Genomic DNA, 27,772 nt, shown 5'->3' with positions numbered 1-27,772 from the left:
AGAGATATATTTACGGGAACGAGGAGACTCTCGGGGAAAATCGGTGGCAGGAGTCCAGGCGCGACGCGCGCTCTCCGACCAAAATAACCCAGCCGTGTTCTCTCTTTCTAACTCTAGTCCAAAGCGTCACACGTAGCAGCAACGCCAGGCGGCACATAGTGCGTGTCCCGAAGACGAGGTCCAGTGCGCCGAGCGCGACCTGTACACTCGGGATAATCGCACGTTGCATCTCATCGCTTCCTCCCAGCGAGAACCTGGAGCCGCTGCAGCTGCAACATGAGCGTGAGTACACGTGCTTTTTTTCTTCTTCGATGATTCACGCGAGCAACCGATCTCTCGCGGTGGTTTGCCGATCTCGACGGCTAAATCGGTGAACACGAGAGATCTATACATAGAGAGAAGTGGTTTGTTTAACGCCTGTAAGCGTTGTTTGCTTGCGGGGAGATGAGAATTAGCAGCGACAATGCCGCCATTGCGCACTCGGGGAATATAAACGCGGCTCTGTTTAGCGTGCCGAACGATATATGTGAAAGTAGACGGATTTTATTTTATTCGGGAAAGAGACGCCCGCATCGCGGAAAAACGACGTTTGTTGGCAGCGAGACTCGAGAGACGGTCTTATTAGATCCGGAAACGTTCTTCTCCGGACTCGAGGAAGCGCACGCGATTTTTGAAAGTGTCCGATGCATTAAATGTATAAGCAGTATATGTATATAGGTACCCGCGATAATATTGTGGCCTTATTTTTAGACGTCAACCGTGTACGAAGCGAAGCAGCCCCGAATAGAAAATTCGTAACACCGTACACACGCGCACGGATTCGAGCTTTTGACGAACCTACTTGCCGCAGCCGTCGCATCGAAGCAGCCTATTGTCGCGGAGACATAGTGTAGCCCGAATATACGTTTCATACACCCGCGTATATTTATAGTTAACATTCTTTACTCGAGGTTATATCTTGTTTCATCGAAACTAGCGCGAAAATTTCGATCGTGATCCGCATTGGAATAATTCTTCGAGAGCAGCTGCATCAGAGAGCCAATATCAATGTCAAAGGGAAAGCGATCGTAGACTTGTCGTTTTTTTTTTTTTTTTTTTTTTTTCATCGGGTGCAGGTTATTTTCGTTAAAAATAAGCACTACCTACTAAGCTAAATAAAATAGACTGAATGAGGTGCGTGTGCTGTAGCGGTGCACGGCTCAACTGATCTTTACTTGGCAATGGCCGACACTTGACTTCATACTGCGCGTTCTTCGAACGCTGATGAACCCGATTTTCGATCGCTCAGTCTGTATTAGAATTCGCGTTTTCGCGTAATTCAGTTACGACGTACCGTCTGCGCATAACTTTATCGGAGAAAATCTAATATAGGACTGTAGACGTTAATTTTCGTAGACGATCATCGTCGCGTGGCCGGTACGCGGCCTGAGGTAAACGACCTACAATGGGTTGAGCAACTTTGGATATTGCCTAAACGCGTCGGGTTATTTGCGCGAGCCGAATCGGAGTAGAGACGACGTCATAGCGGTCTTCGTCTCGCTGCATCTGTCTGTGTGTGATGCAGTGGTGATGTGCGGACGAGACGTGTCTATGCGTAACGCGCGGTAATAAATAATAAAGCGTCTCGCGACACCTCGGGGCCAAGAGGTCGCGTTTGGCCGGTCCGCGAAAAGTAACGCCTTACGTTGTATTAAATGTTGCGACTGTTCGAATGGACATTGAATATTAGTTGTTTTCTTTTGACAATTTTATTTTTTGGGCGTAAGTTTCTGTATCGGTTATTCGGCATTTGCAAGCTCGTGGTATTTCGAACTGGTAAAAAGTATTTTTGGCTTGTGAAAACATTCCCAGCTGCGATTTATGGCGTTAAGCAGCATCTACTCCTCTAAATATATTTTAATAATGTTACCCTAAAAAAAGACAAACCTACCAGTTTAATTTCGATCCGTGTGCAAGTACGCGTGGATGCCCAGCGCTGAAACTGCGGTGTATCGTCTACGCCAAAACTACCGTTTTTTAGGACAGCTTCTTGAGCCGATCATGCTATGACTGCCTGAGACTATTATGTTTACTGTGATTGTCTCGCCTTTATAGCTATATAGAAATTGAAAAAAATCACATCAAGCGAATATCCATATCCATAATCTACTCGACCACGGTACGTATAATAAATACACAGATCTATCGGTCTCTTTCCCGCAGAATGAAGAAGGAACAGGAAGAGCAGGCTTGTGCGCGCGTCCAGCTATTTCTGGACCGGCTCGTCGCGGAGTGCGCGCGCGTGTGTGTCTCGTTGCGCTCGCGCGACGCATAGAGCAGAGAAAGCTCTACTACTCGCGCTACTGTCATCAGAGCGCGGCAGCTTTATACCGCGGCGACGGGTTCGATGAGCTTTCGCGAACTAATAACGCCGGTGCAGTTGCGTTTGAGGGATAGGCTGCATTTTCACGTAAAAACAATCTCCAAAAAATTCGATACGATCTTTATCGTCGGTTAAATGGATTTTTATGACGCTTTAAGCACGCCCTCATGCTCCGCTGCACTTTTCCAAAGCGAAATAAGACAAGTCCAAACAAACACTTCCGCCGCGGTGTGTGAATGGAGAGCGAGAGCCTCTCTCGCACTCGCATACGGCGTGTTGTTATACTTTTAAAATTAACGCGCCTGTTCGTCGCGCTATTTTTGCAGAGGCGTTTTATGAATGCTCTCGTATTCGTGCGCATCGCGCGTGTGTGTATACTCGCGTATGTTTTATCGGTTTCGCCTAGATTCGGCAGACACGTGAAAATTATAATAAACCGCGGATTTGGCGCGTATTTTCGATGCGGTCGTTGGATTCGAATCGCCGTAAATTAAAACGTTCTATCGATTACTATAATTATAAAAGGTTGAGCGCATAGTTGGAAAGATAACTATTTTCAGCGAGAAACACGAGAGCTGGAAATATTGCTCTCGAAGCGAATCCTATAATCCCGCGCATCAGCTAGTAAAACCAGCTGGCCGTGTTTGCTAAAATAATAAAGTTTGGCTAATGCAGCTCTCGCTCTCTGTTTACGAATACTTGCAGAATCCCGGAGCGGACAGATGGCGGCCGATGGCCATTTCGAACCCGTCAACCCGACTGCGTATCGCCCGCTCCATGCCTCACTGGGTGATGGTAAGTGTAATAACGCCATCATTTTTGCCAATAATAGACTGGGCAGTTAATAATGCCAGTGAGCTACGCGTTTATAACGGCTTAATTACCCGCGATGCTTCATCCCTGCAATTAATAGCGGGGACTCGTTTTTCAGCCGCTGGCTTTGTGGACGAGTGGCTCTAATTTTGGAGGGGTCTTGTTATGGGTGCGATGCGTCGGAGAGAGTACGTAAATTAACGTCAATTTTTGTTCGTTTTTCACCAGCAGGCACAGCAGCAGGCGGAAAAGGAGCAGCAGCGCCAGCCAGATCGACCGCCAACGCCGCCGAAAAATCCTCCACCCTCCTTGTCCGGGGACTGTGGCGACCCGGACTACGAGGTCATCGAATTTCCTCCCCGTAATCCCACCGCTTCAGCCGCCAACAGCAACGTGAATAACAATCGGCCTAAGAGTTCACCAGCTGGTTAGTCTGCACATCGTCGGCGCACGTTTCTCTCAGCAAAACACTCAACGCCCGCAAACGTTTTCCAGGAATCTCAAACGGACACGCACCGACGACACCGACGACGACGACGACAGTTCAACGCATCAAGTGCAGCCTGTGCGGTGCCGAGCGCGTCACGATGCGCTGCGACAACTGCAACGACGTCTTCTGCGACAGCTGCGACGAGGCGAATCACAAGCATCCGAAGCGTCGGGCTCACACTCGCCGACGTATTTTTCAGCCTCCGGAGAACGGGGGCAGACAGGTCAAGCCGCCACTGCCACCCAAGGGCGACACCGGCAATCCACCGCCTGTACCACCGCCCCGAAGAAATCGAAGGGGTAATCAGGTAGGATGCGACATACTCTGATTATCTGGTGTGATAAGGATTCGCGGAGAAATGTTATCCTTTGCTTTTGCTTGGTTTGGGGGAGGTTTGTCGCCGGTCATCTTTCTTTCCGCTGATGGGGGAATGTGCTGTTGAGAAGCGATCGGAATTTTACTTTTGACACGTATGAAGAATAGTTAGGATTGGCGATGCAGCGAGCTTCGATTATGCGCTGTGTATAGTAGAACGAATATAATCGATTATAGAGAAATGCTGGATTATAGATTTTTAACAGCACCATTCCTTTTCCCAAGTATTTATGCGTAGTGATATGCTCTATCTTTTTTTTTCTTTTTATAAACGTGTCTTAGAAAGCTTTGTTTGATGATTTTTTCTATTTCTTTTGTACTTTCTTTTATTTTTATAGCTAGGACGTCTCTCCCGACTTCTCTGTACTTATTGTAACGCTTAGGACCATCTCGTTCCAGATTATGCTCTAACTCCATGCGTTTGACACCTATACTTAGTATATAAGAAACATTTTTGTTTTTACTTTTGCTATCGATTGCTTATAAGAAGCCAAGGGCTAGTTTTGACTCGAAATATATTGGGCTGGGTGAAAGTTAAGTAGAAATTTTGCTCGAATGACTGATTCATGAACGTACGATTCATTCCATTTCAAAAAGCTTTGCCGATGTAAAAGCAGTAGATAATATTTGTTTCGCATCTCACGTTTTATTTTTCTACAGCTTTACACGTCACAAATAGTGCCTGTGATACGTCAGGAATTGATGGACAAGCTTGAATTATCATTATTATTCATTGTGATCACCACGTATTACGTAGAAATTTAAATGATTATAATTTATAAGTTATAATATAATTATTGTTATGAAATTTATCTAGAAAAGAATAACCCGAGGGGACAATTGAGTTTAGCAGCCGAACTTTATAAATTGAGATTTGTACCAATTCCAGGAAGTGCCGCTATAGAAATTCCACAATCGCACATATATCGCTCGCACGAGACAAAACGAAAGCGCGCGCACATTAAACTTACATACCGAAAATAAGTCGAACAAGTCATCGCACGTACGAGTCCAGCCCAAATGTGCACCCGGAATACCTCGTTATTTCTTCCTGCCTTATTTTCTCGCCTGTCGTCTCTTAACGCTCCTCTCTCTCTCTCTCTCTCTCTCTCTCTCTCTCTCTCTCTCTCTCTCTCTCTCTCTCTCTCTCTCCCTGGCTTCGTGTGCCGCCGTCGACGCTGCTTCGAACGAACTATATAATACGAGACGAGGCTTAGAACGAATATATCCAATGCGCTGTGCCGACGATTCCTCAGTCATTGATATCTTATTGTTACTAGCTTTTGTATAATGATGATATTGCCACTCACCATTATGTTATTCACGTATACACACACTGTTGATTGTTGTACTTGTGCCACCAGAATTTTAATTAATTGTTATGTTATATATATATATATATATTATTTATCACGCCTATATTTTATATACGCCAAATGACCATATTGTATACTATGTTATATGTTGTGATTTTAATATATCATGCTGTTACAAAAAGAAATATTTGCCGTATTCACTGATCAAACCCCAACACATTTTTCCCTGCCTTGACAGGAAAATTTTTTTGAAGATTCAAGTTTTTTTTTATTTTCTTTTGGTTCTCTTATTAATTTGATAATTTTATTGATAGTATTGCAAGTATCAGTGAATACGGTGGTATATCCATTTACACACACCTCTCTTGAGCTTTTTCATTATTAATTCCAAACAAATTATTTTAGCAACATAATTATTTTGCTTTCACGATTACGTATATTTTTATTTACTTTGTAATGATAATTAATTTTTCATTGCTATTCTATTGTTCTGGGGTAAAACGAGTTATCTTCAAAAAATTATTCCCAAATGTCCCAATGTTATAATAATTTTTCTATCTTTATTATTATATATACGCATATTACTCATTTTACTCCGTGATTAAAAAAACAACTAACTTTTTTATTTTTCAAAGCTTTCGAATACTCAGCTTAGATCCAGGGCTGCTCACACGCGAAATGAATATTAACCACCAATCTTTACATAACTCACCCCCCTTAAAGAAACAAGCAGACCCCGAAGCTCTCGGGGCCCCGTCGACTAATAACCAGCGAATCTTCGCGCCTCTAGGCCAAATCACCGCAGCAGCTGCCGGGCTTTCCACCCATGGACGCGAGCAGGTCGTCGACGCTGAGACGTGGCGTCGTCGGTTCGACGTCGACGCTCTCAAGGCCACTACCGGCGCCGCCACCTCCTGACGCAGGTTTCGTCCAGGCGCACAGAAGCGCACAGGCACTCAACAACGCGCAGGAGGCTGCTATCAGTGGTACTGATAAGATGTCGACTTTGCAGGTTCGTTGTGGCCTATAATATTGTTTTGGCTCTTTTTTATTGTAACTATTATTTGAACAAGAATCCGAGGAAAATGAAAAGCGATTCGAACAAGTAGATAGAGATCGAACAGAGTCATCAGCCTCGCTCCACCGTACGATCAACACCAAATCCCCATCACCAACTGAATACACTTCTCACACACACACACGCACATCTTAGGTCCTACTTAAAGCATCGCTTGTCTTCTTTATCTGTCAGGAGAGATACCGCAGGTACCAAGAGGCAATGCGAGCACAGGACGCGACGCGACGAAGACACCCTTCGGTTGACGTAGGCTCGAACCGGGACAGTTGCAGTCCCAGACCTATGAGCATGACGGGCCCGATGTCTCCTACGCCACCGATGCAGAGACACAGTTTGACGTCTCCACCGCCACCTCCACCGCCGGTCAGGAGCATGATGCAGTCGGCCAGTGTTTGCGACTTGAGCTCACCCAATGCTTGGGCTCAGGGAATGCATCAGGTAGGAAAAGGAGTCAAGTGGATTCGAGGTGATGGTGGTGATGTTGTTTTGGTGGGAGTGTGGTAGATGCGTGTTGAAGAGTCGAGATAAGTGGTGATAGGGAGTACTTGAGGTATAAAATGCGATAATATGCTGGTAAATGATAATTTTTATGTGAGGAAAAAAAATGAATACACCGTTAAGTTGTCAGTAGACACCGATGCATGAAAATGAACAAAAACTTGGAATTCCCAACAGGCCCAGTCAGTGGCACACTTGGGCGCCATGAACAGTCCAATGATGTGGTATCCAGGTGTCAATCTCTGGGATAGTCCAATGGGTCCTACGATGGGCGGCTCGAGTCTGAGCCTGAACCAACCGCCGATGTGGCCTGGTTATCCAATGGGTTACGGGATGCCACCACCTCACCTCTTACCGCCTCACTATCCAGGCATGGCTCCGTCATCTCGGGCACACAGTCCAGCCCGAAGTGTGAAATCAGGGAGACGATCCAAGGCCCCGTCACCGTCGCCTAGTCTCAAGTCCAGAAAGTCCACCGCCTCGACGAGATCCAGGATAAGAAGGTCACCCAGCTCGCCCTCGGATGCTTCGTCTGAAGATTCGGATGAGTCGGACTTCGATGACAGGATGTCCAGGAGCTCGAGGTACAACGGGCGGAGAGACAGCGTGAGCAGCGCTAGAGCGAGGAGTAGGGGATACCATCAGGATGAGTTTGCCAGGAATAAGAGGAAGTGAGTGTCCGTTTCTCGCAAATTTTTATTTTTGTCACAACTCAACGTCTCCGTTTCTAGTTGGCGTTCGGAGGACAGAATAAACAGTCTAGAGGAGCAATGGATCGCCAATCACTTCCCAGCGAACGGAGCCAGACCCGTCGACATCGAGGACGATCGTCGTTCTCTCGCTTCGAACCGTCGAGCTCACGATGAAGATTCTCGTCTGCCCGACGATGTGCCGCTACCAAACCGGTACAACCGAGCCGGAAGCGTTCATGCGATTCGCAGTGGTCAGAGCACCGACGACTCGGTTTCCGGGCCCCAGAGGAACGGCGGCGGCGGCAGATCCAAGGTGACCAGCTCGTCGGACGATTACGTGGACAGGCAGCTTCCAGAGATGCGCGGTACGCTGCCCAGGTCCATGTCCAGGAGGACACAAGAGGATGGGAGACAGCTGCGAAGGGGAGATTCCGAGGAAAGAGAGGGTAGGATTGACAGGAAGAGCTGTCAATCAGGCTCGGTCAGGAGCGGAAGACTGTCGTCGTTCGAGGAGAGCGACGGCGTAGAGCAGACTGCTGCTGGTTCGAGGTAATTCACGTTAGAATTTTATCATAAACTCGTTGTTGCTCAAATACGTTGAGTGTGATCGAAACGTTTCACAGAGCATACCCCAGCGAAAAATGCAGACAGCGAAGTGCCTCTTCTCCACCACCGCAAGATCGCCGCCCGAGTCGTGGCCGCCTTCACAGATCACCTACTCCTGAGAAGCACAAAATCACCGAAAGAACCGCGTCTCATCGTTCGCCTACGCCGGAAAGACGAAAGGTTGCAGAGAAACCATCCCCTAGATCTCCTACCCCGGAGAAACGCACGAGAGCCCCATCGCGATCGGCAACGCCTGAGAGACGCGCCAAGCCGCAAGAGAAAAAACCACCGGTGGCACCGAGCAGCGAACAGAAACGCAGTGAAACACCAAAGAGAAATGGCGATAGCACAAGGGACCTGATGCAAGAGGTAAAATACTGTGGAAATTCACTTATTAGTCTGTGAATCGTTCATATAATAACTAGGCTTTGATATCGATTGCAGGTACTTAGAGGCGAATGGCCATGCGAATACTGTACGTTCCTGAACGAGCCAAAAGACAAAGTATGTGCGGTTTGTTGCAAGACAAAGACCAGTGCGTTACCACCGCCGAAACAGGACGACGAAGACCAGGATGAGGCTGACGGGTCTGGGAATAGTTTTAGCAAAATGAAACTCAGCAACGCCACGACCGGCAACGGCAATGGGAACGGTGGCGAATCTACCGAGAGCCCTGACAGCGGCAGCGGTCTCAAGGGCAAAGGTAGAACCAGGCGAAAGATCAGCTTTTCGTTCGGAACGAAGTTTACGAAGTGACCGCCTTGACAACTGCGTTATTATTGTTTTATTGAATTCACAATGTACAAAAACGGAATTTTGTTTGTTAACAGAAGTGCTCATGGAATCGGGGTGTTGTATTGAGATGGGGTAGAGGCATTGGTTTTTTGATTCTATAATTTTTATTGACAAATATGTACCGTAATTAGAACGACAAACTAATCTGTGATATGTATTTTTTTATAAAAATCTTGATGCTAGGCATTTGAATATTTGACCCTAATAAAGGGAAAGATTTTAATGTGAAATGCATTTTATGTTCGAATCCATCTGTTTCACTACTGCCTTTACCCCTTTTGATTAGAGGCTCTTTGAGTAAAGACCTCAATACCAATAACAAAAACCTTGTTTAAGATGAAACAATTTGTTTTTAACTGGCTTCATGCGAAAGTTTTTTACCGTTTTGTAACAATGCGATACTTGTCCTTGTCTTTGTCACACGAAACCTCTTTTCTAAAAAAATCCAGACGAATTGTATATTCTTGAATGAATAATAAAACTTCGTATGACGTTTTCATGTTCTATACAAAATCGCACCAAATGCAAAATCGTGCTTTGAAAAAAATCAGTAGTTGTACTGTTCTATTATTCATTCAAGCTGCAAATTTTCAAGGACGATCGTGCATTTGGCCTTTCCTCTTTGAATCCTCCTACGATTTGTCTACTTATTTCCTCCACCTAGACCCACTATTACAATTGAATAAAATACAGCAAGTTATAACGGAAATCCTGACAGTATAGATGGGATTAATTTAACCAAATAAATGTTGCTAATATTTTAATAATTTCAAATTAAGTAGAAAAAAATGTATAAGTAGTTAAACGTGTGAGCGACCAAAAAAGTCATAGCATATGCATTTCTTTTACTTACTTTTGTAAGAGAAAATTTTTAATAATATTTAAAATCAGTTATTAAATTACCATTTGATAAATAATTCTTAAGGGATTGCACTCTTCGCGAGATTCAGTTTTATACATAATTAAAGAAATAACTGTATTTACAGATGCCGGAGTGACAGAAGAAGAAACACGAAAGCCCACAGATACTCCAGAACCTCCACAGACAATCAAATCCGAAGAACCCAAGACCATTCCCACCGAGACGAAAACGCAAAACACGTCGAGGGGAAGGTCGCCCATTAAAGAACCACCACATGAAGATAGCCCGACGTCGATCGAATCCAAGACAGTAGCCACGAGCACTAGTACATCGACCGAACCTACGACACAGTCCACGACTACGACGACATCGACTGAAGTCAAGGCAAAATCTACAACTACGAACACGTCAACCGAAACTTCAACGCAAATTGATGAATCGGAAAAAATACAGAAACCAGTTGCAGAGAAGAAAGATTCGGCTACCGATAGCGCGGAACCTAGTGCTAAAATAGAAGATAAGAAGACTTCGAATAACGTGGGTAAAGAGGTAAAGAGCACGACTGTTTCCACGGGCACCTCACCACCCCCACAAAGCATTTCTACACAAGTGAGTGAATTAACAATTTCTTAATACTATTAATATATTTACAGTTCAATTATTTATTATTGACAAGGTACAATGCAATTTCTGCATACTGCGTAAGGATTAATATCCAGTATATGCGATTTTACTATATTATTCGACAATGGTAATAATAGTTTATGATAATAATAATAAAATAATAATAATAATAATAATAATAATAATAATAATAATAATACGTGTATAAGTTACGATTACACGTTAGACGGGTATATGTCAAATTTGCATCCCCTTTATTACACGAATCCAGTTATTAATTCTTTTAATGTTTTAAAGAAATAATAAAATAAAATGCCATAATGTTTGAAAATATTGTATTTATATATGTCAATATAATTTATAAAAAATCAAAATTTTATTAAAATAAGACCTGCTGTTTCAGACCTACGAAGACCCAAGCACCCTGAGAGAAAGGGAAGGTACGTTTCGCAGGGCTGCCTCGCTGGCTCCCTCGAAATGCTCGACGAGATACGACGACAGCGATTCAGAAGTACGTTAGCTTAAACGCCTAGCTCTATCTATATTATAAACATTGAACGATATCGAATGTTTTGCCAGACTCGCGTGAAAAAAAAATTCTTCACCCCTTGTTCTTGTACACAAATGGAATCACTTGAGAATGTACTAATGGCCAAGTTCCTAAATAAATTCAATGCAAGTTATACATTTGATACAGAGTGATGACCTATCTATATTCTCTATATTTTCTCACTGTTGACTGTTCCGAATTCTACTGTCATTCTTCGTTTGATTCTGATGCGATTATCACTTTCGAGAATTTCGATGTAGTACATTTTTTTAAAACTATACAATAATAACTTCGCGTCAGGATCAAAGCTCGTAGCAGCACAATCACAAAACTAACGATGTTATCAGAGGACCGATGAACAATCGTATAGATATGAAAAAGCGTCCAGGACGACGCTCAGCGAGCCGCGTTTATACGAATTGGACTGAGCATGTGTTTTAGGACGGTAGATTTCCAAGCAGCCCAGACGCGTACAATGGACGCATAAGTCAACGTGGAGGCAGACAGTCAGCCAGGGATAGGACTAGAAGAAACTCGCTCAGCTCGCCGCATCCTTATTACCGTTCCAGGGTAAACTCCTACCGTGTAGTTTCGACGGCTTCTTCTTCTCCTACTTCTTCTCAGCGTGTTACATTGTGCTGTTTTTGTATTTGACTTATACTAACGCTTCTTTTGGTTTTGTTATAGAGATCATTTCCAGGTGTTGGTTTGCCCTTTAGAATAGTTATTTTGTTTGCAATGTAATTTTTTAGTTATATTATCTAATCATCACTGCTGCAATCATCAAATCATTTCATGAGTGCGTGAGGATGAGAGTCAGTTTTTAATTATGACGTTAATCTTAAATTTAATTATAGTGCTTTAATATTAAGTTATTCACACTCGCGACTGTGCATAATAATAATTAATCAAAACTATCAATATTCTATACTACATCGATAGGCCATGGAGATTAATTTATAAAATCATGTAACATCAATAAGTAACATCATTATGATCATATCATTTGTCATAAACTAAAATATTAAACTATTTCTAGAATTTGGAATACATATAAATGTTACACTCCTTGATAATGAATAAAATGGTCTATAAACATGTCAATTGTAACGAACTCCACCCGAGTATTACCTTATTAGTAAGACTCTTCCCATTCAATTAAAATGTTCAAATTCGCAGGAGCCAAGCCAGACGCGTTACAACGAACCCATCGCCACGGGCAACTCTGTTCTTCAGAGCTTGACCCGTCAAGGCCTAGAGCTGGTTCAGGTATTGCGAGAAGCCGAACGTCGAGGTTTCTCAGCCGACGACATTCAGGTAGCCCTAGCCCAGGATCCGGCGAACCCACTTGACTGGCTCAGAAATCAGTGGCCTCATTTGATCGAAACTGTTCAAATACTCACGTCAACCAGAGGCAAAGATTTAGGCGAAGGTAACGACGTCGGAACCCTTAGCGCTGCTGAAGCTAAAGAGGTGTTAAGGCTCGCCAAAGGGGATATCTGGATTGCTGTTGCCAGTGCCATTCAGATGCGTCAGAGAAAGGTGTTTTTTTGCGTACGACAAAATGTTATTTGAGACTACGTACGAGATTTTATTTATTATTATTTTTTTTTTCAGTGCCAAAGTATAATGGCCAAAGGAAACTTTACGCTGCACAGTGTCATCACAGCACTGGATAACAATGCAGGCAACGAGGATGCATCGTTGCTGGAGTTGCAGAAGGACCAATTGAAACCATTTTTGATGAGGATTTGGGGACCCCCCACCGGAGTTGAAAACGAAGAAGCTGCTCCTATGCCAGGTTACACTTGCTTCTATGTAATATATTTTATTATAATAAAAAAAGATACACGTTTGAGTTTTGAATGAAATTCACAGGAAATTATCCAACAGCATCAACTTCGACTAGTCTGCAGTACCAGCCGCAACAAGCCCAGCAGCAGGACGTCGCCTTTCTTCAGGACAAGGAGGCGAAGAAACAGGTAATTCCCACGACTATGTATACCGACGTGCACACAGACTTTCAACGGCAGTTGGCTGCACTGCGCGAGCTCACAGCGAATTGGGAGCGCGAGGAGGAGCAACAGATGCTGGCCGGAAAGGCTCAGCTCGCAACGAGGAAGGTGAAGTCTCCGGAACTGAGGGACGAGGTCGAACTGCTCAGAGGAGCCTCCGAACGATTGGAGAAGGAGTTATTGAGGATAACTGGAGAAGAGGAACTGAAGAAGAGTAAGATGGTAGGCGCGAAGGGTACTAAGATCGAAGTTGAAGGTGATCGAATTGAAACTCAAAACGATGCTGGAGCCAGGCATTACGAGAATATCGAGTTAAAAAATACGGATGTGGTTGTCGGAGAAGAGAAGATAATGGTAGAAAATGATGCGTTCGTTGAAAGTAAAGTTGAAACGCAAGTCGCTACAGCTGCGAAGAGAGAAGATGAAGGCACACTAGTGGAAGATAAAACAGAAAAGCTGACAAAGGATAAAGAAACAATTGAAAGGGTTGAGCATCAGATCGAACAAGTACAAGAATTAAAGGAAATAATTGAAGGAGTGAAGAATGATAATGGTATTGAAGATAAAATAGATAATAATGTTAATGTAAGTGAAGCGACTCAAATTGAAGCTAAGAATGAACAACTGCAATTGGACGAAAAGGTTATAGATACACCTGTAAATGATCAAACTAAACCAGATGAAATCGTTACAAACAAAATTGGAAACAGTACTCACGAGCTTGAGTCCAATTTGGCAAATGACATTCAAGATCAAGTAGTATTACTTGAAAATTTAAAAGAAATAGATGCAGAGACGAAAAATGATACGATTTCAAAAGAGCAAAGTCTAATAAACGTATCTGAAGAAGCTGTTGGCGTAACTGTTAATAATCAAATAATGATAGAAGAAACAAATGATTTGATTACAGATGAAAGCGATAAAAGGGCAGTAGACGCCGTAATACTAAACGATGCTACACCAGATATGAAGTCAACAGAAACCTCAAACATTGACACGAAAAAAGACGAAATGACTAAACCGGAACCCTTGACACAATCATCCGCAGTTAATAAAAAAGTCGGAAATTTCCTAAATTCAGAAAATATAGTAGCTCAACCTGAAGCAGTACAACAACTTATGAGTGCTATGAAAATGCTTCCAGAACAATTGTTAGGACAGATTACTGCAGCTTTGGGAATGCTGGCACCTCAGAAGGCCGAAAGCACCGCTATTGATAGCACTAATTCAACTGATGCTGTACAAAGAAATAACATTTCAGAAACTCCCAGTTCCAGTAATGTTAACTTTGAAAAAGCAGTTGTCAATCCAACAAACGAATCAACGAGCATTGAAAGTACAAAAGACAATCCTCAACCGACGACGGAAAGATTGTCTGAAATCAGTAAGAATACTCCAGTTTTTGCAGTCGAGACGTTAAATACTAGTATTCCTGAGGAAGAGAAAATAAATTCTGCAACTAATGATAAATCGAGTATTGTCGATAATTCAGTTCCAATGTCTAATGCCCTTGAAACCAAAGAAAATAATACGTCAATGCAAAGTAAACCCAACGAAACCATAAACTCCGAGGAAGAAAATCGTAGCAATGAGAATCTACCTATCAAAAATCAAAGTAAACTTGAAATAACATCCGAAAATGCCATTCCAGAAGTAGCAGTAAAAATTTCAGATGATATCAAAGTAAACAAGTCGCAAAATTCACAAGCTGAAGATGTACCTTCGACGGAGTATCAGTCTACAGAAAATAAGATGAAAAAAGAAACCGAAAAAATTATCCTTTCAGCAAATCATGAAAATAATGCTAGCAATGTATCCATTATTGAAAGTATCAATGTTGCAGAGAATCAAGTCGCTGAAATTAAAATTACGATTGACTCACCTAACATTGAAAGAGAACAAAATGAATCTTCGCCTACCACTTCCGAATCAGTCAATACAGCAATAACAGAAACTAATGAGCTTAAAAAGATAGAACAAACGGAAAATACGAATAATACAACAGAAATGATAGAAACACCGTTAGAAAAAGATACCAATGTCCCAGTACCACTCGCCATCACTGACAGCATGCATATCGCAACCGACAAAATCGAAATAACTTCCGCGACAACAAACACAGAAGGCTCATCTGCCATCGAAATCACTGTATCTTCTCCGGAACCTCCGAAATCACCAAAAATATCATCAAAAGGGGTACGTAAAAGCATCGCGCACATTGAAATAACGAGTTCCGAAGGCTTGATCATACATTCAGCTGAAAGGGATACGCGAGAGCTCAATCCTACCGCTGTCATTCACGAAAACAAAATCATTCCCACTGTACAAACCGAAAGTGCGATTCATAAGTCAGAATCGTTTAAAGACGCAGATGTCTTAAACAAAAGCATAGACGACAGCTCATCGTCCTCCGACGAATTTTGCACGGTGCGCGAAGACAATAGCTTCAATGATATCTCGACAGCCGGAGGAAACGACGACGATTCATCAATCAGCAAAGCATCAAACTTACATAACTCATCCGAGGATTTTGTAACCACTAACGCAGTACTAATCATATCACCGCTAGCAAAGTCATCGAGCGAAAGTATCATGCACGTCTCATCAAAGATCGTTAAGTTAAGCTCTAAAAATAACAAAAACGCGGATAGTATTTCGGAGGCGAACTCGGCGGTATATTCGGAACAGGCAGAGGTAATCGAAGATAATGACAACACTAGTAGCAGTAAAACTGTGGCAGACGGAAACGAAGCTGATAGATCAGACAATTCTGGAAAGAGCAACGAACCGACAGGGACGAAGAAAAAGCGAACTACCCTTTTCACGGTTCTCACGTACATGGCGAACTCAAACACTCAGTCTAGCGATGACATGATCACAGAACCTAGTTCGGAGGAAACTTCACTATCGTCCGACATCTGTTCGGAATTCTCTGCTAGTAAAGATATCAATAACTCTGTTTTTGATGAAACGAGAAATAAAATAAACGCACCTGCTGAGACAGGCAAACAAGGACGAGAAAATTACAAGATCATTCCGCGAATCCTTAGTTTTGAAGAAATCAATACTTTTACCAAGCCCGAAGCTCAATTCGAACCGATTCGTTCTTCAGAAACAGAGCCGCTTCAGGTATCCGCGAAATCTATTGACGTTTTTGAATTAAAAATCACTGAGTCGCCGATGATAGCAGTTAAGGATTGCGCTCCGCTGATCGAGGAACCTTTGGACGCAACTGCGGATATCGAAAATAGCGATATTGAATTTGTCGATGCTAAAGAAGATCTGTGTATAGAACAAGCTTTAGAAAAATCGCCATCAGTAAAAGAGCCGGCTCAAAATCCACAACCAGTAAAACCAAATGTACAACAAAAAGGATCGAACGCTAAAACCACAAATCCACCTAATCAACAGAGACAAATTAACAGAAATAGACCTAGATCTCCAGTCAAGAAGATAATAATAGGAAGAAGATCACCTGTCAAGTACCTGAAGAAAGTTCCAAACGTACCAAGAAACACCCCTGCAAAACCCAGAAGCCCTCCTAAAATTTTCAATGCCCAGAACAAACCGACCTCAAGATTATCACCATCTAAGTTAGCGATAGAGCGAAACAAAGCTTCGACAAGGATCCCAAAAATTCAAAACTTCAACGTGAAGAATGACCCTCGATCCAGAATCGTTAACATCGCGCACAGCAAAAACCAAGTCAACCAGAAGTCCCCTTTGAAACAGACCAGAGCTTTCCAACCCTTGTCCTTGTCTAAGAGTTCGGTAAAGATATTAAATAAAATTAACAATAACAGCAACGGAGCATTCAAGAAATTTGAGAGGTTCGACAATAAAAACTGCGAGATGGGCTTTCCCTCGAAGATACCAGTCTTCAAGGGTACAAGACGAATTCCTGCGCAAAACATTTCGATTAGTTTACAAAAACAGTTAGATGCTAATATTATTAAACCTACAGTTACTTTTAGCACTTGTGAGACCAGCCTGTTCAAGAAGTTCCAAGGTAACCGACAGATATTGGAGTTGAAAAAGGATGAAGTTTCTGCTCGGACAGGGAACATCGCTGAGGAAAAAAAAGAAGAAACGAAGGAAGAGGTCAAGCTTGAAGATGAAGAAGAAGAAATATGCAAAGAAGATATTTGCTGCAAAGAAAATAAAATCATCACAGTTGAAGAGAAAAAGGTAGATACAGTAGAGATAAAAGTGACAACAGACAAAAGTTCTAAAGAAAATATACATTCCGAAATTGAAAGAAAAATGGACACAAAAAGTATTGAAATAATGCAAAAGGTTATTAAAGAAGCTGAAGAAATTGGGTATGAAACATCTTCAGATGAAGAATCCGAAGAGTTGACCAAGGCCAGAACAGTACCTGTATCAGAGCAATCAAAATCAAAAGCTATCGAAGAAAAAATGGAAGTAAAAGATGATTTAAGAAAAGAAATCAAAGATTTCAAAGAAGATAAAGTAGATGACAAAGAAGAAGAAAAGTTTGATGAAGTGGAAGCAGAAGAAGAAGAAGAAGAAGAAGAAGAAGAAGAAGAAGAAGAGGAGGAGGAGGAGGAAAAGGACGGCGAAGAAGAATCGGAATCGGGGGAGTCGGAAGAAGAAGTAGAAGCAAGCGGATCAGAAATTGAGGAAGAAGTGTCAGAAGAAGAGGAAGAAGTCGAAATAGAAGATGGTGAAGAAGAGGAATCCGATTCCAATCCAATGTCCGAAGAACTAGCATCAAAGAGTGTAACTGAAAGATCAGACGAACTAGTCGAACACGAAGATTATGATACCGATTCAGATGACATGGAAGAATTGAGCGTTGACGAAGGCACCGCTTCTGACTCCAGTGAGTCGGCCAACTTGTCTAACGTCGAGCAAATGCTGGAGAAAACTCTCAATCGTATCAAAGCAGAATTATCGGATTACGACAACTCTGCCGATGAAAGGAGTATAGCCAGTTTAAAAAAAGACGAAGAAGTCGTAGAAACTCTTATAAAACCTGCTGAAGAACCCGCCAAAGAACCAGAACAACCTAAACTCGTAGAAAAGTTAGAAGAAGTCACTACTTCTGCGACAGTGGTCATACCAACAGGATCCGGCAGCAAACCGAAGAAACCACTCGAAACTTCAAAGAGCGTAGAAGAACCAGCAAAACCGATAAAGCCACGCAAACGTTTCTCGATAGTAGCGAGCTACATCGAGCAGTTCGAGAGCGAAAAGAAGCCCACGCGACCAAGGCTGAGAAGAGAATCGACGAAAAAGGAGGAAAAAAAGCCGGAACCCGAGACGACGACTCCCACGACCGAACGGGAGGTCAGTAGCTAGAGACACACTCTGAAAAATTATAGAGAACGACACTGTCAAGTCTGATGTTGGCAGACCAATGTCTACAAAAAGAGCTCGATAATGCGCATACCTATAATAACCGGCGGCAAGTAACGCCACGCGCGCTAATGTAACAAAAATTTTACGGCGAGTGAGAAGTAGAAAACTTTTTGGAAAGACACGCGCGCATCTGAAACATCCTACCCCCTTTTGGTTTTCTTTTCTCCGCATATCCGTGCATATTTATATACATAATACTAGAGTTAAGGATTGATTCGTTGTTTACAGAGAGGCTAAAGTTTTATTTGTATGTAATGAGTAATGTTTTATTAATGACGGAAGGTGAGTATATCTTTTGTTCGACTAACGTATTAATTAATTCATGTCGCTCATATATTAAATTACACGTTTATAATGTGAATATTATTATTGAATGAATATAATTGAATAATTCACTGAGAAAAAGATTGCAATGCTTATTTAGTTACTTCGTTATTTATATGTTAATTAATATGCGTTTTTTTATAAAATATCGATAAGAGTTGAGTCCATAATATTCCAGGTATTTTTAAAAACTTTTAGGATAACAATACTAAAATCATTTTCGCTGAGCTTCAAAGCAATAATTCCTTGTAAATAGTTAATATGATTAGAAATCAATTTGAAAAATGCGAAGAGCTCGTTTATAGACGTTGGTGCATCTTACTTTATCCCAGGTTTATTTACCATCCGCATGACTTCATTCATCTCATAGCCCATTTCATGCACATTTTTTACATTTACATTTGAAGCTCGCACCTATTAACTACAGTAAAGTGGAATGAATGCGTATCGCATTTCATTTTAGTTTACTTACTCATTTTAACTGTACAGGATAAATATTTATACTAAAAATAAATCATGAAAAAAATTATTCACCATTCAACGAAAGTTTAAAGACATATTAAAATATTTGTAAGCATTATATAATTGAATTCTTTAAAGCAGTTTTATACGTAAATTATAGTTTTTATCTTGCTACGATATGTGTATAACTGTAATTTTTATTCCAAAAATTTTATCATAAATATTAGTGGGATAACAGAGTTTCCAGAGTGATGAGCCAAATTATCAAACACTCTTGAACATTCTGTTATTCTAAAAATCGAACCTACACAATTATACCTTAAAACAAAGAAATGCCTTCCTGCACTTTACCTTGAATTTTGCATTTCGAAAATAATGTATGTACCTCCCAAGTCTTTTTCTCTAACGCAAATATTTTTTAACAATCGCAATCGCCGCTTGCGGTTATCATTGTAGAGAGTCGCCAGGCGACTGCTGGCCGAGGGCAGAGCCTCGAGCTACGAGGAAGCCGAGGTAGCGGCGAGTTTACTCTCCCTAAAATTCAACGACGAGGAAGCTCTCCAGGCAGCCAAACAGTGCAGCAGCGTCGAGGCAGCTTTGGCATTTTTGCAGCAGGAGTGCGAGCTCTGTACCGGTAGATTTTCCATGAGCCAGGTATGCAAACTCAGAATCGGTTTGAATTTTAGATTTTATTAATTTTAGAATTAATTATTTTGCCCTAAATATTCAGATGGTATCGATGCTGAGGTGTACGCACCGCTGCTGCAACGACTGCGCAAAGAACTACTTCACCATTCAGATAAGCGACCGCAGTATCGTCGATGCCGTCTGTCCGTTTTGTAAAGAGCCGGAGCTGAGGGACGCCGATGAGGACGAAGTTCTCGAGTATTTCAGTATACTAGATATACAACTGAAATCATTACTCGATCCGCCCATACACGAGCTTTTCCAGCGGAAGCTCAGGGATCGTACGCTGATGCAGGATCCTAACTTCAAGTGGTGTGTCCAGGTATAAAGTCGTATTTTCACGGATTTTATTGCCTGTCCAGTGAAGTTTCTAATTGTAAAATAATATTTCTCAGTGTTCAAGTGGATTTTACGCGGATCCCAATCAGAAGAGGCTGATTTGCCCGGACTGCAAATCTGTTACTTGCGCATCTTGTCGAAAACCGGTATGTAAGAGAGTATACACTAAGATTCTCAAAAATGTATTTCATTTCTTCTCTAAGAATCTCGAGTTACTTTATAATCTATATAATTGCGCCAATAATCAATAAATCGATCGTTTGTCATAAAGTGGGAGAAACAGCACGAGGGTATCAGTTGCGAGCAATTCGCCGCCTGGAAGGACGAGAACGATCCCGATAATCAGGCTAAGGGTCTGGCGGAGCACTTGGCGGACAATGGAATCGATTGCCCCAAGTGCAAATTCAAATATTCCCTCTCTCGTGGAGGTAATCCTATATAGATCTGATGCATTATTTAAGAGAGCTATTCTTGTTCGATTTCGAGATTCAAACCGAACGTAAAATTACATCGTTTATTCATAGCGTCCGATGGCTTTAGAAATGTTTTTCCTTTCAATTTGATTAGATAAGTATGAATCATGAAATTATTTTGTTAATCATTGTACCACCCAGGATGCATGCACTTCACCTGCAGCCAGTGCAAGTACGAGTTCTGCTGTGGCTGTGGCATGAAGTTCGTGATGGGCGCAAAGTGTGGAGTGAGCGCATACTGTGCCAAACTGGGACTTCACGCGCATCATCCACGCAACTGTCTCTTTTACCTGCGCGATAAGGAACCGGCCCAATTGCAGCAGCTGCTCCGGGAAAACAATATCAGCTACGACACCGTTGGTCCCGTGGACCAGAAGCGATGCAAAGTGCAACTGCAAAAGGAGACGCCCGCTGGGGTTGTGGATGCGGTTTGTAACAATGAAGTCGTCGAGGGACACGCCGGACTCTGCAGGTGATTATGAGGGCGAGGTGTTCTGCTAGCGGGTGCATATTTGTATTTTTGTATCTATTTTCTAAAGAAACGTGGTTAATTTTGCATTGACCAAATAACAAATTTATTGCGATTTTCACGAATAATGATGCATCCGTTTCGCAGACCAGTTGAAGAAATTTTTAAATAAATCAGCGAGTAATTTTTATATAAATTTAAATAGTATATTGTCAATTCAAAATAATTTCTTTTCTCGTCACAACATATTTAAAAAAAATAGTGATGTGAAATTTTTATTCTACATTTTTACATCACAATTAATAATAAATCACACACTTAATCACACGCTTGCTGCAATATTGATGATATTCTTACAAAACTGTTTATTTAAAAAATTGCGTTAAACTCGCGCTTACATTCTTAATAAAAGGTTGCAGCAAACGTGATGTAAAAATTGTATTATTTTCTTTCAAACTTGACCAAAGGAGTAGTAATAAGAATTTTCACATTATTTTCTTTTCTATAACAACAAGCTGTTAACGAATAAACCAAAATTCTTATTACTTACTTCTTGCTATTGACATGATGAATTGTCAAAATTTTAAGACAGTTACGAACAACTAAATAAATAATTTATGTACATCAAGATTCATACATAGAAACGAGCAAAATAATTCGCAACACAGCGCAAAAATTCATTTAATCATTCATCAGTCATGGTATCAAGTGAAGAAAGAACAATAAAAAAACAAATCGTAAACAAAAGTAAAATCACGCAATATCCTGGAAATCGGGCTCTTGGTATCTGGTGCCGCACCCTCCTCTAGGGTCCACTACATCGAGTACCTCGTCCGCGAGGTGCGTCGGGCGCGTCTGGAGCCACTGCCTCTGATGAGCGTCGACGACCTCGAGACATGCGTCCTGCGGGCCGGTCTGAAGCTGCCGGCCAACTGGTACGGCCGCGACCCCGTCGACTACCGGCAGGACCTGCTCGAGGTAAACAAATTACTAGCCGCATAAGTAAATCGGGTGGGTGTACTTTTTCCCGACAGGCAGCACTACATTGAGTACCTGGCGGGCCTCGTGCTCAAGAGAAGGCTGGACCCTGTGGCGATCTTTGACTTGAACGACGCCAAGCAGGAGTTGCGCCGTCGGGGAAAAGTGCCGCCTGCCAAGAACCAGCAAATGTCCGAGCAAGATTACCTCGACGCCTGCATTAAGGTGACTTGTTGTTGTTGATTGCCATGTGCACGTGTCATCGTTAACATTTTCGCTCTTTCTTTCTCTCTACTATGGTAGAGTCGTTGTTGTTGCCTTGCCTTTTTTCCTTGCCATCTTGAAAACTTTCTAGTCTTGAATCTGAAATGTAATAGTTGTAAATGTTAGTTTGATTTTCATAATTTTTTCCATTGTTATAAAAACTTTTCAAAATAAACAATAAATAAAACATATTTTTAATTCTATATTGTCATTTCCAGATTGTACGGAAGGAGATTCCACTTGAGTAGCAGAAGAAGCATTCAAAAAAGATTCATAATATTATGAATATGTAATGTGCCTTTGAAGTTTCGTGATATTCACCAAGCTTGCCTTTTATTTATTGTATTTACTATATAAAGAAATAATGTTAAGATACATACTACAACAGTTTGTAGATAAGAAACACTGCGATGATTTTTTCTTAGTTAATAAAGTTCTTTGAGAAAATTATTAAGACTGCTCCTTGACTTCTGAACCTTACTGTCATTCAAGACATTATTCAGTTTATTCAAGTTAATTTTTCTGACTTTCTGTACTGAAGTTACTTGCTTTCCTTTAGGTTTTTTAACATTTATACTGATAGGGGTAGAAACAACAGGTTCCACCTGCTTCTTTTCTGTTACATCGGGTGTTTTCATGGTGGATATCTTCAAACCAGCAGTTTTGTCTTTTCCTTTCTTCTTTTTTTTCTTGCGTACATTTGCAACTTCCTTATTATCCTCTTTCTTAGGTTTTGGTCTTACTGGTTTTGTACAACTAATTTGTGTATTTTTTGAACAAACAGAGCATTTGATAACAACTTTGTTCATTTTATTTCTCAAACTCTTCTTCATCAATGTTGCACGAAATCTTGATATTTTGTTATCTTCTGAGCAAGACTTAATTATCTCTTTGACAGACTTGGATGGATTCTTACCAGGTAAAATTCTAATTTGTGATTCATTTTTCGACCATAAAGATCCGCAATGTGAACACATAACTGATGGACCAAAATTTTGGTTTGGTAATTCTAACGTTTTAGAAAACTCTCTGCACCGTTGTCTACAAATCAACATTAATATACAAATTATCATATGTTTAGGTTAGTATATGCCAATAACAGAATAGTTATATATTTAACTTACACAAAATACATCCTGGCGTTGTTTGCTTGTTCTCCATCGAATTTTTTCAGATAATTTACAGAATTCCACCAGTGCTTTATTTCGTTCATCTTATCCATTATATTGAATGTTTGTTTATCCATTGTCGCCGTCGTGTTGATGGTTTGTTCACGTGAAATCTAACCTGTTACAATTTTTCTCGAAAACGATCTTATCAATTGACAATCGACGTTAATTCAATAGAATCACTATACAACTAAATGTATACATTTTGTCTTGTTATTCATTCTTATACCCGATCTAAGTACATACAAAGGTAATTTTATATATAGCTGCAAACGCATATTCAAGAAACACGTGAGCTTTAAATATATATAGGTTATCTTTCTCTGACCCACGTGACCAGATCGCTATTGATGGCTGCGGCATGAAAACCGTATACAAACATATTTTTCTTGAAAATTTTACAAATTGAAATTAACTAATATGATTATTAAATTTTTAATTGAAAACGATCAAATTAAATCTGTTTATTATAGGCAAAAATAAAACTTAACCAACAAGTTCATGGAAAAAAATTTTTATTGCTTTTTTTCATTTTTAAAATTTTTTTCATACTTATATATATCAGACATTAAAAGAATATAATTACAGTTTGATTTCTCCTTGAAAGTTGTCTCAACAATTGGAATTACAAGTTCTGTGGTTTTCCATAAAAATATATACACTCCAAAATCCTTTTTATAAATAAGTACACTGTAAATCTGCATGTCTACACTCACACATAGCCATTATAAAGAGTTACAAAATTCTTAGATATCACAAAATAGTTCTCATTCCAAAATTTGAAACAATCAGATATATGTATCGAGACTATCATATAAAACAAAGTACAAAATGTATTAACTAAGTACATACAATGAAATTAATAAAAAAATAAAAAATAATTATTAGAAATATCAATTCATGTCTAGGAAACTGGATCATCATTTTTTTTCATCCACTAGTAAAACAGGTACTGTAGCTCCAGGCGTATTCAATGCAATTAACTTTTCTGTTTGAGCATGATATATATCTACAGCAGATCCTTCATCTGAATCATTGTCACTAAGCTGTGAAGGTGACAATCTACATCCCTTAGCCAAATAAGATTTTAATTTTCCTACACTAGCTAATATTAATCCTAAAAATGGTGGCGACGGTTTTAATGGCCTAGATAAGTATTCCGGATGAAACTGTGTGGCAACATAGTAATCGTGACCTTCCAGTTCAACTATTTCCATTCTAATATTTTCCTCATCACGACCAACAAACTTTAGGCCAGACGCTTCCAGATCGTTAACGTATTTTGGATTAACTTCATACCTATGCCTATGTCTCTCTTGTATAATTTCTTCATTTCCATAAAGCTGTCGCAGTGTAGACTGTTGAGGTATAAAACGAGTTGGTCTCTTACCCAATCTCATTGTGCCACCCATATCTCCCTGATTGTGCTCAGGCATATCTATAACTAGAGGATTCTTGCATTCTGGGTCCATTTCTGTGCTATTGGCATCTTCGAGTTTCAATACATTTCTAGCGAATTCTATGACTATAGTTTGTAAACCTAGACAAATACCAAGTAAAGGTGTGTTGTGCTCTCTGCACCATTTGCAGGCTTCAATCTTTCCATTGATTCCTCTTTGACCAAAACCACCTGGAACTATGACACCATCAGCGCTGCAAAGTTGCTGCCAAGCTTTGTGATACAAGACAGGCTCTGCTTCTTTTGATTCTTGTTCAAGATGAACCGCATCAATGAATGACAATTTTAATTTGTAACCAGATTTTATTGAGGCATGTTGTAGTGCTTTTATGACTGAAGCATATGCATCTTCAAGTTTGGTATATTTACCAACCAATGCAATATTTACAGCTGTAAAAAAATAATATAATTAGTAAACTGCGTCAATATAACAGGCTGCAAATTGCAATGTAGCACAAAAATTGTTTAAACCTACTTTTCCTTAAATGATCAACACGTTCTGCAAGATTTCTCCATGTACTCATGAATGTAAGTGGAAGAGGCATTTGTATATTCAATTGAAGTCTTTCGTTGAGGTATTGAATTATTCCTTGTTCTTCCATAAGCAGAGGAACACGGTAAATGGAAGAGAGATCGTGAATAGTAATTACTTGCTGAGGTGCAACATGACAGAAGTTTGAGACCTTCTCTTTTATAGAATCACCAATAGGCTTTTCTGATCTGCAGATGATCAAGTCTGGAGACAATCCAAGTCCACGCAGTTCCCTTACACTTGATTGTGTGGGTTTTGTCTTTGGTTCTCCAGTTGACTTTGGTGATGGCACAAGAGACACATGTGCACAGCAGAAGTTTTCTCTCTTTACTCTGAACTGAAATTGTCTAAAGGCTTCTACAAATGGCATGCCTTCGATATCTCCTATGGTTCCTCCAAGTTCTACTATGCAGACCTCTGGAATTTTTCCATCATCTGTTACTGGCTGCTTTGATATTTTCTCAACCCATTCTTGAATGGCATCTGTAATGTGCGGCACTACTTGAACTGTTTTGCCAAGGTAGTCACCCTTTCTTTCTTTTCTGATGACATGCTCATAGACTTTTCCTGAAAACAATAGTAACCTTTTAAAATCTATAAATAGATACTGAAATATAATACTTGAGTGTATTTAGTTTGAAAAAAAAACTATCAAACTACTTGATAAAATATTTGATTTTTTAATTAACAATCAGATATAAAGAAATTATGCTCGAAAGAATTATTCTCACATTAAAAAAATGATTTGATTTTTTGGGCAAAATTAATATTACCACCTGCCAATTATGATGGAATTATGTGTACGGAACAAGTAATACAGACTTTCACTTTGAAAGTTGTCGTGACAAATTTATACAAGCATGAAAGAATTACAAAACATTGAGGCAATCTTTTAGCAATATTGGTATGTTTGCAAAATTATATGAATCACGCATAGTGCATGAAATGCGCAATAGACATATTGGATAATCAGTTATAAAAATCTGAAACTATAAAACAATTTTAATGTAAACATTAAAAGTTATCTTATCATGCATACAAAAGCAGAGAATATGCAAGGCTCTGCAGTTTTTTTTAACCCACATTGAAACAATTCATTGATGGTATCGAGCCACTGTAAATACAAGATAATAAAAAAGCATTTAAAGAAGACAATAATCCTTATGTCTATAGACACTGTCAAATAGTTTTGAAACAAATGCAATAAAAAAATTGAATATGCAATTTTATTCTGGAGCACAGCCTTCCAGTTAACTGTGAATTTTATCTCTACAAATGCACCTACAGCAAAACTTTTGAAAACAGTCAACCACTGGAATCCTCAACCCTCCAATCAATAATCCACCCCATGCACCCCGAATCACTCCACTTGACAGAACAGAAGAAAAGCGATAAATCAGCAAAAAAAAACTGTGCATCCACCGTACAAAACTGCAGTCTCTTTACCAGTAGTGATATTGTTGTCCTTGTGGAGGATAACGTCGAGGAACCTCTCGTAGTTGCCGAGATCAAGGTCGACCTCGCCGCCGTCGTCCAAAACGTAGACCTCTCCGTGTTCGTAAGGTGAGAAGGTGCCCGCGTCGATGTTAATGTAAGGGTCGATCTTGATCGAAGTAACGTGTATGCCACAGGATTTGAGGATCGTACCGAAACTCGAGGCGATGACGCCCTTACCCACGCCGCTGATCACGCCGCCGGTTACCAGGATGTACTTCATCGTTGCTGCTGCTGCTGCTGCTGCTGATGATTATTCCTTCTTCCGCACTCGTGAGGTCGATTTATTATAAATAGACAGATATTCGTACAGGCTAGAGTAACGCGTGCACACACGAGGTCAGACAGCCCAAGTGGGAAACACGTGGTTGACTCGGTCTCGCCACGGTGTGATCTGAGAGGAACACTGGCGCGATGAGCGAGCTGCGCCGCGAACGAGGAAGCGACGACGGCGCCACGAAGCTGGGGGAGAGAGAGGGAGCTTTTTCTCTTTCTCTCTCTCTTTTCTTCAATTTTACACGAGAGAGAAAGACTGTGCGCGAAGGAGTGTATTGAGTGCGTAGAAGCGACTAGCGAGAGAGAGAAGAACAAGGAAGAGAAAAGCGGGGGCGAAACGCGCGCGCAGGTCGGCGCCCAGTGCCAACTTTCGCGCGAAAAAACG

The 27,772-nt window shown here is 40.8% G+C and overlaps 3 protein-coding genes across 11 annotated transcripts; 1 reads left to right on the top strand and 2 right to left on the bottom strand.

The window, feature by feature from the left end:
- Nucleotides 1-50: 50 nt before the first annotated feature.
- Nucleotides 51-22,907, top strand: LOC100117677 (serine-rich adhesin for platelets). Of its 7 annotated transcripts, none has more exons than XM_031924704.2 (23): nucleotides 51-282; nucleotides 3,068-3,157; nucleotides 3,407-3,602; nucleotides 3,671-3,972; nucleotides 6,147-6,368; nucleotides 6,609-6,872; nucleotides 7,110-7,603; nucleotides 7,664-8,173; nucleotides 8,248-8,599; nucleotides 8,675-8,933; nucleotides 10,012-10,496; nucleotides 10,915-11,022; nucleotides 11,503-11,631; nucleotides 12,241-12,603; nucleotides 12,679-12,862; nucleotides 12,940-15,272; nucleotides 19,704-19,901; nucleotides 19,978-20,256; nucleotides 20,330-20,419; nucleotides 20,545-20,701; nucleotides 20,888-21,218; nucleotides 22,250-22,418; nucleotides 22,676-22,907. In XM_031924704.2, exons 1-23 carry the CDS (start codon nucleotides 277-279, stop codon nucleotides 22,703-22,705), a joined length of 7,551 nt encoding a protein of 2,516 aa, XP_031780564.1. In that variant the 5' UTR covers nucleotides 51-276; the 3' UTR covers nucleotides 22,706-22,907. The 7 variants fall into 7 exon arrangements, 6 of the variants coding, with proteins under 6 accessions (XP_031780564.1, XP_031780562.1, XP_031780565.1 ...); XM_031924702.2 differs by having other exon boundaries at nucleotides 3,404-3,602; XR_004344558.1 differs by having other exon boundaries at nucleotides 126-282; nucleotides 3,404-3,602; nucleotides 22,025-22,418.
- On the bottom strand, nucleotides 21,691-23,948 carry LOC100233149 (uncharacterized). Of its 3 annotated transcripts, none has more exons than XR_004344534.1 (4): nucleotides 23,582-23,946; nucleotides 22,838-23,498; nucleotides 22,269-22,556; nucleotides 21,691-22,184 (listed from the first exon to the last, which is right to left on the bottom strand). XR_004344534.1 is itself a non-coding variant. In NM_001142877.1 (3 exon segments), coding segments are annotated over 2 exon segments (738 nt in total). In that variant the 5' UTR covers nucleotides 23,704-23,948; the 3' UTR covers nucleotides 22,529-22,556; nucleotides 22,838-22,882.
- A 176-nt stretch (nucleotides 23,949-24,124) lies between these two features.
- On the bottom strand, nucleotides 24,125-27,507 carry Ctps (CTP synthase). Its single transcript, NM_001142332.1, has 3 exons — nucleotides 27,064-27,507; nucleotides 25,561-26,184; nucleotides 24,125-25,475 (listed from the first exon to the last, which is right to left on the bottom strand). The coding sequence occupies exons 1-3, from the start codon at nucleotides 27,332-27,334 to the stop codon at nucleotides 24,547-24,549; spliced, it is 1,824 nt and encodes a 607-aa protein (NP_001135804.1). The 5' UTR covers nucleotides 27,335-27,507; the 3' UTR covers nucleotides 24,125-24,546.
- Nucleotides 27,508-27,772: the final 265 nt, after the last annotated feature.

Source organism: Nasonia vitripennis, chromosome 2 (genome assembly GCF_009193385.2).
Source record: "Nasonia vitripennis strain AsymCx chromosome 2, Nvit_psr_1.1, whole genome shotgun sequence".
NCBI classification, from domain to species: domain Eukaryota; kingdom Metazoa; phylum Arthropoda; class Insecta; order Hymenoptera; family Pteromalidae; genus Nasonia; species Nasonia vitripennis.
Note: the sequence above shows the minus strand (reverse complement) of the source record. Positions and strands in the feature narration are given on the sequence as shown.